The following is a 15438-nucleotide window of genomic DNA, read 5'->3' as shown; positions in this document are numbered from 1 at the left end:
CTGTGAATGTCACTAATTTTACTGTAAACACCCACCTCCCATCTATCTGTGTTGCCAAACTCCACTTTTTTGCAAATAACTCATCCCTGTTTTTTTGCAGAACTGCTGGAAGTGTCAAAATCTATGCGTTGTTTTTTTTTCTTTTAAATATGAAATCTCACACTCCCTCAAACATTCCCTTTTGGAAATACTCCACGTTCATTAGTTTCAGTGGCAGTAATTTATTCCAGTTAGGGAATGTTTGAGGGAATGTCAGATTCCCTAATTAGTAAACAGAGCCCTTTGTGTTCACCAAAGTGCTTAGTGATTCCTCCTACTGACCTCCACATTACTACAGGTAGAAATTTGGAAATCGACAGTCAAGAAGGGGTGAACACTGTAAAGGACAAGGGATCAACACTCCAAGACAGTGGTCGCCAAACTTTTTGGTGCTGTGGAGCACTAAAATCAGCGGCTTCTGACCGCACATGCGTGGGGAGTCGGGTGGCAATCAAATGGGGGAGAAACCTCCCCCATAGTGACGTCATCGTGACATAGCCCCACCAACTATTCCATCGCAGATATGAGCCTGCGATGGGAGAGGGGCGAGTTATGTTCAGGGACACAGCCCGCCCACTTTCCTAAGCCTGGGACTTGTATGGGGAAGTGTTCCGCAGTTCTGGCAGGTGTGACGCTCTAGCTTGGTCCTGTTCCTGACCCAGCTCGGGGGTCCACTGGCCAGAGCTGCAGATCCCCAAAATCTTTTTGCGGACCACCACCGCTGCTTCAAGAAGTGTTGGAAGTTTTAAAGATTTCAGGGGCTGAGTTATCTGCAAAAGTACAGTGTTTTGTTGCACGGCAGGGGGTAGGTGACTAAAAACTAGCTTCTATAAAGGAATTTCACTTTATTACATTTATGCAGGGGAAAAGGAATGCCACTGTATGCAGCAATAATCATTTATATACTACTTATATACTATAATACGTACTTGCACTATGTAAATGTTACTACAAATACATTAAGTCATTACAAAGACAGCTGCAAACATAAACTCAACATAAAAAAAGTGGTTTAGTCACAAAACTTCCTTACCTGCTCTTACGCCTTCATAAAAATCATGCCCTCTCTGCAAAATAAAAAAAAAATAATACATATTGCTGGTCGTTTTAATACACATAGGGCTTCATTTCCACCCATTGGGTCTGATATATTAAAGCTCTCTAAAGCTCTCTTAAAAACATTTGCTAACAAATAGCAATTTACTTCAATAAGAAATCCATTCCAGTTTGCTGGATCACCTAGGTTCACTGATGAAAGTGTATCCTTTCCAGCCTTGAGGAGCTATAATAAATCAAGGCCATTGATTTTGGAGGCACGCAGCCTTTGGTACCCAAACTAGCCAATTGCTAGGAATACCTTTTAATTACAAAACATTGTTTTAATACACAATAAAACCCATCATTATCATGTTCTTTAGAAGCTTCATACCTCTGGCAGAGCCTTGCATCTAAACTTTGTAGGGAAATGTAAGGGCTTACGCAGTATTCATGGCTTGCTTTTGGAAGGCAGGAAGAAGTGGAGTGGGGATAGGGGGGCATTAAACATAACTTTATTCTGTAGAACTATAATTCTATTTGATGAATATAAAACGATCTAGCAGTAATGTTTAGCTTTAAATGTAGAAAATGTCTTACCATACAAGCTTGACTTAGTCTGTACTCCATTGTAAGCACCTCTTGTAGTGTTAAGGAAGCACCATTTTTAAGCTGTCTGAATGTCATTTTTAAGGATGTTGGAGACATTTTAGAAAGTGTCTGTAATAAAAAAAATATTTATTTAAAAAATACACAAAGTTCAAGTGCAATGTAATTCCTTACAACATATGTATATACAGTCATGGCCCAAATATTTGTACCCTTGCATTTATGTCAGAACATGCATTACTTCTCCCAGAAAATTGTTGCAATTACAAATGCTTTGGTGTTTTCATGTTTATTTCTTTTGTTAGCACTGGAAGAACACAAAAAAGCAGGAAAATAAATCATTCCACACAAAATGTCAAAAATGGCCAGGACAAAATATTTGGCACTCTCAACTTAATATTTGGTAGCCACCCTTTGGAAGAAATAACTGATATTAATCGCTTTTTGTAACAATCAGCAAATATTTTACATTATTCTAATGGAATTTTAGATCACTCTTCATTTGCCAGCTGCTTCAGGTCTTTTATATTTGAAGGTCTGTGTGTAACACACTGATCATGGAGAAAAGAAAGAAGAGCAAAAAATCGCCCAAGGCTACAAGTCCATCTACATAAATCTTAATGTTCCTGTGTCCAATGTGCGCAACATTGTAAAGAAGTTCACAGCCCTTACTTTATTAATGTTGAGAGTTTATAAAACAAGAAATACTTTTTTTCCCCCAATAAACCCAGCAAGCATGGTGCTTGTGTTTAGCGGTCATCTAGGGAATAATATGACTAGTGATAGTCATTTTTTTGTCTCCGCAAAATGTGGACTTGGTTTTACAGTACAGGTTAAGGCATGTGATAATTGACAACATTGATCAACAACTTTCAAATCTATGTTAAAGGGTAGTATAAAAAAGTAAAGTCTTAAGTAATCTTTAAAGCTGAACTCCTGACTTACATTTCTTTTTGCACACGTGTAGACATTGGTTTCCTGTGCTGAAAGTGATTAGTCCCTTTTCTCTACACTTTCAGTAGCTAGTCAATGTGATTGGGTGACTACAGTCACATCTACATTAGAGCCCAGAGTTCAGCTTTAACATGGTAATGTAACAACAAAAGTCCTTCCTAATTCTCTAAAAATGTACAGCTTTTAATAAAAATATAATATTTTAACTCTTACATAAAGGTGCTTTAGCACTTCATTTTATGGGGTACTAATTCTCTGTCTTTTTCTCCCAATCGCTCTCCCGCAGGCTCAAAATTCAAAACACTCCATAGGGTTAAATTATTAGTAGATTTAGTCAGTCTGGATGCCATATGGGCAATAACCTAAAAGATCAGTGACAGGTAAATATAAGACTATTTGGTTAATAATAAATTAACTATATAAAGGATCTTCCCAATGTTTTTTTATATATTATGAATTTAAATAATTGTATGGGGATGTTGTAACAGTTGTTCCTTACTGATCCTTCTATCTACCATATACCTAATAACACCAAAAAGCGGGGCTGTATGTCACAATATTTTAGAGGATTTGTGGCACTCTTTAGTCATACTAATCTCAATTTCTGCAAATCACATAATACAGCACATACATGGAAAAAAAAAAATCACTTTTTAGGAATCGTATTTATTCATTTTGATTTAAGTCACGAAATGTTCCAATATACTTTGACATAATTGCTTGTCTCCATAGCTACATCTTTTCTCAGAAACGGCTTGACCCTTAACTGAAAGAGTCAATTTTCGGATGCCTCTCCTAACCACATGTATTCTACTAATTCATAGGCTTCCTCACTTACTATTGTTCTCAAGCACAGCCTCTCCACTTTTGTTTTGCCGAACAACATTAACTTATTCATTGTACCTCTGGAGATGAGGCAAATATCGTGTAGAAGAGATATCTTAAAATAGACAGACCAGACTCTTGAGCAAAAGTCAGACCAACTGATATAAATATAGAAATTATGTAATGGAAAGTTGCATAACTTGCCTAAAGTTGATTAAAGTGAATTCTCAGTTACTTTACGAGCCTGCACAATGAGCCTGATTTTTTAAAGCTCTCCAAGGCTGGAGAGGATACACTTTCATCAGTGAAGCTGGGTGATCCAGCAAACCTGGAATGGATTTCTTCAAAGTAATTTGCTAGCAAAGGTTTTGATGCCTGGACCAGATCTATTTCAGGTTTTCTGGATCACCCAGATTCACTGATGAAAGTGTATCTTCTCCAGCCTTGGAGTACTTTAATTATTCAGGCCCAAAGTCCTGTCATTGCACAATATACTACAAATGTTTGATTTAAAAACAAAACGATTTACATTTTATAATTAAAAGGACGGGTATTAAAGGTATCCACAAAAAAAATATCTGAGGGTAATATGCAAGCTTGGTAGAATTACCATTTATCTGTTTTGGTTGAGCTTATTGTTTCTAAAAGATAATATTGGTGCTGGAAAGGTCTGTCACATCCAACCCATGGAAAGGACACAAGAAAGAAAGTTCAAGCAGCATTGTACATATTCCTACTCATCAGTGCGATAAATTTTAACTTAGTTTCCCACAGAATCTCAAGTAAATTAAAATATAATGACAGTAGAGCTCCATCCAGGTGTACAAGAAAATATCAGCATTGGGTTTACTGTGTCTTACTAGTTATTACCATATAATATAACAGTCCAAGACGTCTATTTATAAAGCAGTGAATCTGCTTTGGTCACTCCTACTGTAAACACAAGGCACCTGAAAATATTCTTCACCATATATTTTGTGTCAGATTTACAACTTTGTAAAATGAGCAATGGCAGCCAAACTTTAGTTACTTGAACAAGCTTTGAAATATCAGGTTAAAGCATCTAAAATAGTCTGCCAGATTATATGGTCTGGAGCTCCTAAAGCTCCACTTTTCAAAATAGTGAACAGAAATAAAAAGAATATTTTTTTAAAGAATGTATTCACATCACATACTGTTCCATGCTGTTTGCGGTGTTTTGTAGGCAAGCTATATGGCACAATTTACTATTTATATTAAGAGGCCCGTTATTAGCGGTATATGGCAATGGGTATATACGCACATCTTGAATATACAGATATGAAGCTGCCTTCATGATTTACTTGAATTACAACACATCTGTGTTTTAAAAGACAATGTGTGATGTATTGGATGAATTATTGTATACAGTATTCACTTCCATTTGTTGTAAACAAGTCTTAGGCCAAGTTTACATATGAGCTATCCAAAATACACGCTCACTCAGTTTCCTGCAGTCAAGCACAGACCTCGACCACAAGTAAACTATAAGATGCTGTTATTATGAATTCAAATCTGTAAAGATGTTTCTTTAATATTGTACCTGGTGCAGTTGTTGCTAATGCATAATTTAATCCTAAACCTCAGAAACCTCCAACCCTAATTGGGTTGGACTCTTCTGTAATCAAAACTACTAAAATAATATGAACCACTTAGTCTTGCAGGAAAGAATAAGAAGTGAATAAAACAAGCGTTACCTTGTTACAAAATCCTTTTATTTTTATTGGCCAAAAAATTCTGTTATATTAATAATTTACTTAAATGAGTTTGTGCTTTACAGGTTTACTGTGGTTTGCATAGAGAAAGACATAATACTCAGCTCATAAAATGAGTGATTAGAATTTTTCAGTACGCACATCAGTACAAACATGCCCTTCATAGAGTGCTATATTTAGCTCAACCTCTCTATGGGCTGGAAACACGTACAAGCTGTTTGTTCCACAGACATTGTTAAGGCTGCACTGCCATCTATTAAAACACCCATATGGTACATGAAGGCCGTAGAAAAATCCAAGTTCTCCAAACACTCCTAGCAACAATTTTTACGGAGCAGCAGACTTAAAAACATGAGCACCCGGTGACATCAGTTAAAAATGTCTATAGCATAAAGTTCTTATTCACACAACTCAATAAAACAACATAGAAATACCTATAAAAACCTTGACCTTGCCAGTGTTGCACTCACGTGCTCTGTGATAATAACAATGTTTTATACTGTAAGGAATAAAAAGAATTTTACTTAAACAGCATGTAACAACATAATATACCTACAGTAAATAAACTATAGTCCTAAGCACATCTTATATGTTATTCATAAATAGAAGGAACAATAAGCGGAACCTTAGTATGGCATCGGGCAGAAAGAGACATGTTCTACTTGCTTGATCGGTGCCCATCTGTTAAAATTTTCAGAGCAGCTGAATGTTTGTTGCCAGGCATACCTGGCATTCCTGACTTCACTTAGGGGTGCTGGGACTCCCATGTGCCCGTGCTGCCTGTCCAATCAAGATGCCTGAGGATCGGGAAGCAGAAGAAAGAAGGTTGCGCCCACTATGGAATGGGGACCCAGGGTTTAGTTCCGCTATGTTATTAAACAATAGTAATTAAAGCGGGAACTAAACCTAAACTGCTTAACTTCCATGTCTGGCAGGTAAGCAACTCACCTAAATTAACTTAAAAAAAATTAAATTAAATTAAAATTAAGTTTAAAAAAAAAAAGACTGTGACTGTGCAATGGATGCTAAGATAGATTCTGTGTACAATCACCCACCTATCACCACAATGATTTAGTTTATAAGAAACGGTATGTGCACGGTGAGATTAGCACTCTTTTTTTATAGTTGCAGCAGCATATGTCACTCCATCTTGCAGCTGCGCAGTGAAAGATTGGGTGATATAGCCAGATGAAGGTAGAAGATGGTGCCCTGCACTTCCTCCACATCAGGATGAAGGAAGAATCCAGGATGGTGTGGAACCAAATTGAGGCAAGGTGTGGAAGGATCGAGGGCTCTTGATTTAGCTTGGCAGTGAATGCCAAGATAGCTTCTGTGTGCAATCATCCACCTAGTTAATATTCATTAGTAAGTTACACAGTTAAACAGCCATCAATCATCAGACCACTTGATGCATTTTGTTATTTTACCACCTGTTATAAGACATTGGGGTGATTTACTACAGTATGTTTAGGCTGATTAGGTAGCAAAGTGAAATATTACTCTGCAAGGAATAATTTACCTAGCTTAGTGAACGTGGTAAAAATTGACTACAAAAAGAATACCCAATCTTGTGTAAAGAAGGTTTACCAAAAATGTAGGAATTTGTAAAACTACAGATAAAAATACTATAAAAGTCAAAATATTGAATGCAAACTATTTTATAACACACAGTAAACACCTTGCAACAACCTCTATGGTAATTTGTGGTTCAGACAAATTGCTTTGACTTTTTAAGCAAACTGTTTAACAAGTCATAAGAGTCTCATCACTCAAAACCTATAAAAATGGTAATTATGTAAGTAATCATGAAGGCATTTTGCGTCATTGTTTAGAGCACAATGAACATGGCCAAGAGGAAGAAAAGCAGACAGTTTTCTGATGAAGAAACATAGAAAACAACAGCCAAGCTTGGTGAAGGCTCATATGATTTAAGGTCCTTGTGACTGTAGCTAACCTCCATGCACATGGGCACAAGAAGGATAAAGCAAATGGTTATTATATTCATAGCTACTGTTACCACTCCGCCCGCAGATCATCTGTCTAGCAGCCTGCAGCATCTTCAGCTTCCGTTTAGCTGTGCAAACATGGGCCATTTTAGCATCCCCTGCACTTTCTCTGAGGTTGTGCTCAGCTGAAGGGTATTTCAGGAAATGCGAGCAGCCAATGAGCAATTGAGTAATTACTGGTTCCTATTAGCTGTATTTTTATCTTCCTGATTCCAGGCTCCAGTTGCTAGATCCTCAGCCTTGTTACTTGTGAGTTGCTCAGTTACACCCTGCCATTTCATGCCCTTTTGGATTCCTGCCCTGTGCCTGTACCTGGATTCTGCTTGTCTGCCATCTGCCCTGACCTGTGTCTGTACGTGGATTACACTTGTCTGCCGCCTGCCCTGACCATCACTCCGCCTGGACTGTAACTCCTGCTGTCATCCAACTGAGTACCTGATCTGCGCTGTCCCTACACCGGAGCGCTCTGTCTCACTGGCCCCTGGTGGGGAAAGCCTGGGGGCCGTGACCTGGTGTTCTCCCCGCAACAAAGTAGTCCGGTGGCCATTAGGGTCACTGGCCCATCATCCCTTGCAGGGTGCTCTGGTGTAGACCAGGAGACACATAGACTCTGTGCCCCAGGTAATCCCACGTCACCTGCCATGGGGTGCAGCCCAAACAGCTATATAACTAGGTTTAAAAAGTCCGTCAAGTTCATCCCCTAGTGAAAATTTTTTTATCCCAGGTAAAAACCCCGAAGACATACTTGATCCAGAGGAAGGCAAAAAAAAAGCCCTGGTACAATTTGCAAGGGAAAAAAATCCTTCCTGATTTTATGAGGCAATCCTATGCTGCCTGGATCAACAGTCTGTTATCTTTACTTTAAAAATTTAACACCCAGTTAAAGTATGTGCTTCGAAAAACACATCCAGCTTTTTGTATCTATAGTATATTCATTTATTTAAATTTTATAGGAATATCTCAAGACAAAATCAAAGTGTCTGCTGTAAAAATTTTAAAATAATTGCGACATTCAAGAGTGTCAGTTTCAACTTATTTAAAAGCAAACTAGATTTTTTTTTAATGCAAAATCTATAATTTTCCTTTCAGGCACAATTTTACAAACTGATTTTATTAACAAAAAACAAAGACAACACTTTAAACAGATTTACCTGCAGCTGCTGTTGAGCAAAAGGTGAACCATCTTTCTTCAAATTTTCAAATAATTCTTCAACACTGTTTGCTGTAAACAGACTAGGTAAAATGAGACTTTATTAGAATATTTCTTTCCTATGTGTTTTATCCTGTATAATTAAGGCCATACGCAAAACAAAACATGTACAAAAAACTGTACCGATTTTACTTTCATCTGTGCCCCTTTTAAGTGGTATTTAATCCAAGAAATATTGGAAACTTTGGCAATGTATTTCTTTATCGCTGTCTTTCTCTTCCTGTCCAGGTGTCAAACATTAACCAAACGTGGACAGGAAAATCTGCCTAATGGCGTTGAAAACATATATAAAAACCTGACATATTTTAAAAGGAACTGAATTCTAGACTAATACTTACAATAACCATTGCATACAAAAAAGTGTACTGCTACCTTTTAGGGTAAATTTGAGCAAACCTGAAACAGATTTTCTCAAAGTCATTTGCTAGCAAATGTTTTAAATCCTGGACCAGATCCATTCCAGGTTTGCTGGATTACCCAGCTTCATTGATGAAAGTGTATTCTCCCCAGCCTCAGAAAGCTTTAATAAATCAGACCCACTGTGTGCTGTAGAAAAGAGGTTGCCAGCATATTTCTTTTAATAAAATCATCTTTATGACACTTGACCACATGGGAGATTCAACAGGAGAGAAACCAGAGGGACAAGCTAGTGATGTAAGCAGATATCTCACCTCCCCATGCTTTTGCAGAAGGCAGGGTGTCCAGCACCTCTCAACATTCAAGAAAAAAGATGCCACATGACCACACACATAGGAGAGGGTGCACAACAGTGCTGGAAAGGCAACGAAAGGGGTATTGGCAGGCAAAGTATAAATTGATGAAAGGATGGAAAGGAAAAAAACAAAACAGGAAACCAAGCTGAAGGACTAGGGAAACTAAGAGAAAAAAGAGGTAGAAAAAGGCTAAAACAGGTAAAAACAAAGGATGCAAACCATGTGAAAAGTGGAAAGAAGATAGAGAAAATCATTTGGTCTTTAGTGGGTCTTAAAATTAGTGAAACACAACCTGAGATGAACAACAACACATGATGTATTTTACAGTGTCATTATTAAACACAGACAGCTCATTCAAACATTAAAGCACAGGGCTGGAGGGCCGATGATTTGGAATTGTTTTGCAGCCATAGGATCTGAGCACCTTGCAGTCATTGGGCCTGACTTATTAAAACTAAAAAGACTGGAGAAGATACATTTTCTTGGGTGAACCTGGGTTATCCATTAAGTTGACCATGAACTCCTCTGTATAACAAGGTTTTTTAGAGTCAAATAACAGGACAATGATCCCAAGCACACCAGAAATTCTACAACAGAATGGCTGAAAAAGAAAAGATTAAAGATGTTGCAATGGCCAATTTCAAGTCCAGACCTCAACCTGATTAAAGTAGTGTGGCAGGACCTTTAAACAGAAGTTCATAAATGAATGCCTGCAAACTTCAAGGAACTGAAGTGATATTGCAAAGAAATGTGGGTGAAAAATTCTCCACAACTGACAAAGTCATATAGAAAATTATTATTCCACGTTATTGCTGCTAAAGGTGGTTCTGTAAGCTACAGAACCATGTGATGTACTTTTTTTTTTTTACTTTTTCACACATGGCTTCTCCATTTTGCCTTCATTTATGTTAAACAATAATGACATGGAACAACATGTTGTGTGTTGTTTTGAGGTATCTAAATAATTTCTGAACCTGCTAAAAACCACATCATTTTTTTTGTTCTGATAAGTAACATTCTTCACACGTGCCATCTTTCTATGGTAAACATTGACATGGTAGAGTCTGGTGTGTGTTGTTTTACACCTGAGGTTACATTTAAATAATTTCCGAACCTGCCAAGGACCAGATGTGTTTTTACTTTGTCCTGATACTTGATAATTAAAAGATGGTGTACTTTCTCTTTTTAATGAAAGTATATATTATGATCGCAGGATTATCCAACTGCAAAATGCAATCAGGTAACTGAGTTATTGGAGTAGAAATTGTCAGAATAAACAAATACTGAAAGAACTCCTTTTGTACAAGGAGCTTTTGTTCAATTGGTCACAGTCTGCAATCTCATTATATTATGTCCCCCAGGTAAAAGTATAACAAATACTGATCTATCATTATAATACATTATATGATCCCTTAGTCCAGGCAGATCTTAAAAGCAATTATGAAAAAATGTTAATAAGGATCTTGCACAAAACAAGTCGGTATAAGGACCACAACTGTAACGTGTGTATGTAGTGAATACTTCTCCCATTTACACAAGGGCATTATATACAGAATACAGGGTTATTTTTACTACAGCTACATTTTTGCATCTATATCCTGAAAATTACCTATGTTTATGTCACTAAGACTACGGGATTGTCTAAAAGACACTTGTAAAATCATAAAAATGATATCAGATTAGCAAATCTGTAGACCTCTATAAATCTCCAGTATGTACAAAAAGACACATGAAATGAAAGACATAAAAGCATACTGGATTTACACTTTACACATGTTACATCCTTGGATCTGAATACAAAACTCTCACCTGTTTTCTGTAGGAAAAGTATTATTACTAATAGTTTATTTGTCTATTACTTCACTTCAGTATATTGATTACTGTGCCTGCTCAATCATTCTATACCATGACTGAGATCAGGATAGGTGTTCATGCTTTGATGGGTCAGAGCTAGCAGCACAAGGGGGACTGACACAGTGATTTTATTGCTTAGGCTTGCTGGTGTTTATCTTCCTTTCATACCACCTATATTCCTCTCTTAAACATGATGCCCACTGTCAGGCCCACCAGTCCTTACCTGCACATACTATCTACCATCATACCTTTCAGACACCTTTTCTAGACACTGTTCACCATCATTACTTATGCACTTCTCTCTCACACCTACTGCACAAACCTTGGACACCTTTATACCCCCCACGTTCTCCTGCACAAAGAGCCTGATTTAATGAACCTCTCCAAGGCTGGAGAGAATACATTTTAATCAGGGAAACTGGGTGATCCGGCAAACCTGGAATGGATTTCTTCAAAGTCAGTTGTTATTTGTTAGCAAATGTTTTGAATCCTGGACCAGATCCGTTGCAGGTTTGCTGGATCACCCAGCTTCACTGATGAAAGTGTATCCTCTCCAGCATTGGAAAGCTTTATTAAATAAGGCCCATAGACTCCAAATTTCTCTCCTGCATATCCAGCCCACTGTAATGTCCTCATGTGTACAATCCTTCTCTGCATATACTGCCTGCAGTCATATTCATAGCATTGCTCCACTGCATATGTTACCCACGTATCTTTGTGTTTCAGTGGGGCGGCATTAACTGTGTTTTGTTATATAGATATTCTGAGATGTAAATCAAGCAAGTCTAAAATGGAAATCCATGAAGATCTATTTAGCGGGTAATTAAATATGTTTCTTATTCCACTCAAAATTCAGATGGTTCAGATGTATTTAAACGTTTTAGTTTCTGGTACTGAACAATCTATTTGGTAATACTACTTATATATAATGGAATTTGTTACAAAGCCTAGTATTAGAATGTACCATAAGAAACTCAAAAAGATCAGAAATAAACAACTAAACATCTAAGCACTTGGTGTTTTACGTTTAATGCTGTACATTTATGCTTATTTTATTCTTCACAGTGGTAGCACAGCAGTCATCTCCAAGCCGGGGATTTTTATGCCTGAGTGAAGTGAAGAATTTAAATGGTTTTATGAGTCGCTGATTAACTGTAAGGCTTAGATTGCTGACAGATTTTGCATTTTACATTTTAATTCCATCCAGCGGAAGTCCTAAATGTATCTGTCTGCTACTGCCCATGCAATTAGCAAATGGCAACTCTTACAGATTTCTTTTAAAATGGATATGCAGACACAGCAAAATAAACGTTCTGCTGCTTATACAGTATACTACATATCATATATTTTTTATTTTGATAACAAGTGTCCTACTTTGTCATAAAATGACAATTTTCTTCTATCCATGTATATAACTATATTATGATAAATCCATAATTTAAAAGGTCAGTCTACCCAAGCCTGATACTTTAGATTTTGCATGCTGCGCCATGCTTGTGATCCCATATCTTCACACCTGTCATGGCAAGAACATGGGAGTTATACAAAGCAGCGGAATGATAGGAACACCATAATAAGTGAGAGCACCCAATACATGCGAAATATGGAAGGAAGATCTCATCATTAGTGACCTTGGGAATTCTAAGAAACCAGCAGGTGTTTAACAAACTCCTCTTGTAATATATAGATTACTTCTGGAGCGACTTGCCTTTGAATTGCAAATATTGTGATTTAATAATCACCATGATGATCTAATATGTATGTGGGGATACAGGATCATTTGTATTTTGTTCCTGAACAAGTAAAAGCTAGGGATCTAGAATGCAGTGTTCTAATTGATTTCACAGTTCTAATTGTTTTTTATACCAGTTAATTTTGCTTTTGCGCTGCCTCCTTGCTTCTTTGCCCCTATATAATACAATGTAACCTCAGATTTTTCTCAAACATTTCCCTAAATGTATGCTGCATTTGTACACTAAAACAGACGTTAAGGATTAAAGTAAGAAGGAAATCATTTATTTTCTGCAATTCCAGCATTGAGGCTCCCCACTGAGATGATAATTGCTGAACGTGGAAATCAGTGGTAAATGCTCTGATCGGATCAGACGTGGAAATTTTTTTTTATAGGGAGAGAAGTCTCTTACTTGACAGATTTTGACATAAAATCAAAAGCTAGACTATGTGCTTCACCATTATAATTGTTTTGATACCGATTTGCTCCATCTGTATTTTAGGAACTCAGCACCCAATTCTGGCAAGCCCTGATCCACCTCAGTGACATCCACTTTATTGCATGGTTTTCCTTTCCCAGCTTGGTTTTAAGATCTCTAAAGAAACACATACCATAATTGTCTGTATGTTTCACGAATACCAGATTTAGAAAAAAAATACGAAAACCGGTCTAGTATAGTGTAGGAAAAGGAGGACAAAGTCTGGACCACCAACATTATCCTGGACCATGTGAAGTATTACCCAATGCATCGTACATTCCTTGCCCTAACCCTATGGTATTTGTAACAAAACCTTTTATTTTATAATTTTATTATTTAATTTCCAATAGCCACCACATGATCCTTTAGAAAAGTTTGGAACCAAGTGTATGTATTTTACTTTCAGACATTTATAACTCTTGGTACTATATCAATACAGTGTATTTAAATTAACATACTTAAGACAGTTTACCAGCATTAGCTAATTACCAAGGTCAACGTGTCATTTTCACCAGATATAACTTTATGTGGGCTTTGTAGTATTGATGCGGATTTCAAATCTGTGTTCAGTTTTTCTCTAGTACATCTAGTTTTTGTGATGCAGCTAATTATATATTGTGTGAAATTCGTTATAAATAGCCTTAACATATTACAACATTTAATGACAGTTTTCTTTTTTTAAGGTTAGAGACCGCACTAACTACAATTTAATTCATTTGTCATCATGCCTAGAAATTGCCTTAATGATCCAGACAGTTTCTGTGTGTGATTCATTTACGACAAAAGCACAACATCGCCAAACTACCACAGAACCTAAAAAGATATACAAATTATTTTTCGTCCATCTACTTGGTAACCAGGATAAATTATTGGGCTCCACATGTCATCTGTACCAGTTGTTCCAACGGACTGCGTGACTGGCTAAATCAGCGTAAAGCAGCAATGCCATTTGCAATCCCAATGTTATGGAGAGAACCGCAAGAGCATCTAATCGACTGCTATTTTTGCCGCATCAACAAAAGTGGATTCTCAGGTAAAACTAAGCACAAAATTGTATATCCCAGCCTCGATTCTGCAATTAGGCCTGTTCCCCATGATGATTCATTGCCAGTTCCGTCACCGCCACATGATGGACTTGCTTCTGTAGAAGGTGATGAGGAATGCGCTGGAGTTGCAGCCAGTTACAACCCCAAATCATCTGATTCTGACTACTTGGCTGATGAAGATTCAGAACCAGAGACCTTTACACAAGCAGAGCTGAATGATCTCGTTCGTGATCTAAATCTCTCTAAAGACAAAGCAGATCTTCTTGCTTCAAGGCTTAAACAGAAGCATTTGCTTGCAAAGGGTGTAACTGTAACTCACTACAGAAAACAAAATCATAACTTGACAACGTTCTTCACTAGTGATGGCTCACTGTGCTACTGTCAAGATTGAAAACAGTCTTACTGCATAATAGTAATTCCCATTCCTTTAACCTAAAGGAGTCCTTTGACAACATGAAGTTACTACTTGAAGCAATCCAGTAAAAAACACACCAGTGGAACATCTGTGGGGATCTAAAGGTCATTGGCTTGCTGATGGGAATGCAAGGAGGATTCACAAAACATTGCTGTTTCCTATGCCTGTGGGACAGCCAATCTACGGGAGACCATTATGTCAAGTGTGATTGGCTACCAAGAGAAAACAGATCTGAAATCTGCTCGAAAAACTGATTTTGAAAAGTTTGCTGTGGTTTATGATGATTATCAAAACTAATATTTTGTTTTCCTGTGTTATGGATTAACCATCTGTTAACCTAGAGATAGAAACTAGCTTGTATAAATCAGTTTAGGGTTTTGTTGCAGCATGTACGGTTGTGGGAAAAAAAAAGCAATGACAATAACTGAGCAAATTTGACAGCCCATTCATTCTTCCCAGAAGACCGAGAAAAGTTTCTGCCTAGATGCTTCATAACACAGAACAATCATAAAGTTAACCCTATATTTCTGGATACAGGACATCCCACCAGAAAGTAATCTCTTAGTGGTGTTCTCAAATATATTAAGACAATGTCATGACAAGTTATGTAAGAAAGGGTATTCTACTCTATGCTCAGCTGGAGCTTTCTTCCAGAAGATCTGCTGCACTCTGTGCATTAAATAAAGCTTTTTGTTTAAGGTACTTTTAGGAACTTGATAAAACCAAAGATATATAAAGAGTTTTAATGGGAATTGTTTTCTTTACAGAAAAGGCTACTTCTATTTTACT

At 37.2% G+C, this 15438-nt stretch overlaps 1 protein-coding gene across 2 annotated transcripts in view; it reads right to left on the bottom strand.

Moving 5' to 3' along the window:
• Positions 1 to 15438, bottom strand: part of HIBCH (3-hydroxyisobutyryl-CoA hydrolase) — a 68949-nt gene that overhangs the window by 8568 nt on the left and 44943 nt on the right. For both annotated transcript variants that reach the window (XM_072418804.1, XM_072418803.1), the window contains exons 11-13: positions 8353 to 8434; positions 1675 to 1794; positions 1073 to 1106 (exon numbers count right to left, since the gene is read on the bottom strand). In XM_072418804.1, the coding sequence (XP_072274905.1) occupies positions 1073 to 1106; positions 1675 to 1794; positions 8353 to 8434 (236 nt within the window). The remainder of the gene's footprint in view (positions 1 to 1072; positions 1107 to 1674; positions 1795 to 8352; positions 8435 to 15438) is intronic.

This window comes from Pyxicephalus adspersus, chromosome 7, assembly GCF_032062135.1.
Source record: "Pyxicephalus adspersus chromosome 7, UCB_Pads_2.0, whole genome shotgun sequence".
Classification (NCBI taxonomy): domain Eukaryota; kingdom Metazoa; phylum Chordata; class Amphibia; order Anura; family Pyxicephalidae; genus Pyxicephalus; species Pyxicephalus adspersus.
Note: the sequence above shows the minus strand (reverse complement) of the source record. Positions and strands in the feature narration are given on the sequence as shown.